Source organism: Belonocnema kinseyi, chromosome 1 (genome assembly GCF_010883055.1).
Source record: "Belonocnema kinseyi isolate 2016_QV_RU_SX_M_011 chromosome 1, B_treatae_v1, whole genome shotgun sequence".
NCBI lineage: Eukaryota > Metazoa > Arthropoda > Insecta > Hymenoptera > Cynipidae > Belonocnema > Belonocnema kinseyi.
This window is the reverse complement of record NC_046657.1, coordinates 31,851,592-31,853,633: the sequence shown is the minus strand read 5'-3', so window position 1 is coordinate 31,853,633 and position 2,042 is coordinate 31,851,592. Positions and strand designations below refer to the sequence as shown.

At 35.8% G+C, this 2,042-nt stretch overlaps 1 protein-coding gene across 2 annotated transcripts in view; it reads right to left on the bottom strand.

The window, feature by feature from the left end:
- LOC117168864 (speckle-type POZ protein-like) overlaps positions 1-695 on the bottom strand; it is a 13,361-nt gene extending 12,666 nt beyond the window's left edge. Inside the window, exon 1 of one of the 2 annotated variants that reach the window (XM_033354749.1) lies at positions 597-695. In XM_033354749.1, the coding sequence (XP_033210640.1) occupies positions 597-610 (14 nt within the window). In that variant the 5' untranslated portion in view covers positions 611-695. The remainder of the gene's footprint in view (positions 1-596) is intronic. The other variant, XM_033354755.1, reaches the window with a different exon arrangement.
- Between the last annotated feature and the right edge of the window lie 1,347 nt (positions 696-2,042).

The window sequence follows — 2,042 nt, the reverse complement described above, 5'->3', positions numbered from 1 at the left end:
GCGCAACTCAGTCATTTACAGCGTCTCCTACTATATTCACACGGACATAGCCCTGTCATAGTATTGGACCGCATCTCGTTTCAGATCTGGGATCACTGGATCACTGCAGGGGCTACCTTAGATGTACGAAAGCTTTGTTTCTTAGCCACCTCGAAAAAATCACGGCTTGCCAGCATCAGACTCAGTCCATCGTGAGTCAGATGCAAAAGACTTTTCTTCTGGGATCACTTGATCTGGTTCGTCAATACTTTTCCTCCTAATATTTTACAAATGTTGGTAGCTCTAAAAAAGTATTCAGAGTGGAAACCATCAACTCCAACTGTACCGTCTGCCGCGTAAGGTCATCCGTGGCCAGAGGTCGAACTCTGAGCACAGAAAAAACTGATGTTTCCATTGGAACCCGTTTTTGGTTCCAAAGAGCCGCAAAAAAATGAACCCTACTTGCTGAAAAGGAACCCAAAACGATAAATGAGCTCCAAATGATACCACACTTGGGGCCCAAAAGGATCTCAAATTTAATTGAGCCTATTCCTAAAGAAACTATTTTTCGCTTTGCCCACATCGATATTATAATTAATTAATAACACAATATTTACCTTAAATCATACATGTAATCGAGCTCTGGTGGACATAACTTAATGAAGATAATTAAATTACACAATAATACCGTAATTAAAATAGATATAATGACTTGATAAAAACCATTTGCAGGTTATGTCGCAAATTTGTAAATATAAAGGCTTATTCATATTAGTGCTCCCAATCTTGGCAACTTTTTGAACTGCGCTTGCGTCACGCCGGCAAAACAGTTGGTGCGCTGATTTTGAATATTGTCGATATTCAAATCTGAGATTTATAATAAATAATGAATAGAAAATGCATTAACAGTAATTTTTTAATCCTAAAATAAGATTTTAATGTGACAGATAAAAATTTAATTCGATTTTAATTAAAAAGACATTATGAATTCCGAGTTCAGAGAAAGAAATCATTTTTTTTTAGCACAACGATTAATCTTGTCTCTGTCGAGCTTATAATTTTTATTGTTTTCATTTACAAAAATTTGATCTAAAATAAAATCAATAAAGTTACTAAAAATAAATTGAAAATTTTGTTTTTTCTAAAGTTAAATCACAATTGCAATAAAATCACAATATTTTTTCATCTGTTACACAAAAATTCTATTTTAGGATTAATGAATCGCTTTTGAAGCATTTCCCAGTTATTATTTATTATAAATATAACATTTGAATGTTTATATAATTTAAAATGCGCGCGCTAAAAGCAACAAATCGTGTGGCTAGCGCGAAGCAAGCGCAGTTCAAAAAGTTCCCAAAATTGGGAGCGCTGATTCATATGCAAGAAAATTTTCGTCGTAAGTCATTGGTCGATAAATTAATTCTTTATGCTCACATTTATAAATAAGTCATTATTAATAATGTTCAATTATTAAAAAGGGAATCTTGCATTAATCCTTTTGAATTTTTTCTTTATTTCAAGAAAATACCCTAAGTATATTTTCAACTGTATAAAGTAAGGGTACCTTTTTACGGAGGTCGAACTTGAACTGGAAAGTTCCTATATGGCGGAAATTTTACACGCTTAGGGAACGTTCCATGCTATTAGGGTGTACACACTGTGCCATGAAATATTATAATTCTATGGCTCGGTTCCCACTTAGAAAATCTTAAGTTTATTTTTAATTTCTTTTATGTGGCTCTAATCTCTAACAATAGGGAAAATGAGCGAGGCATAACAGAGACTCAATCTAAATCCTGCGCTCGATCCTGGGATTACGCTGTTTACAGTATCGTGGAAAAGTAACACCATGGAGAATAGCCATAAGCAGAGCTCACAGACCTGAAACGCCGCAACGATGCCGCACGAGGGGAATCGTCCCCCGCCAGTCGCCACTCATCGGCCAACTGCCTTTGCCCCTCAGCCTCCTCACCATCAAGGTCTCGGTCGGTCCCGTCTATACTCTCAGTCCATAGTCTATATCTAATTATCTATACTCGTTTGTTTCTGCTTTTCTCGTTTCT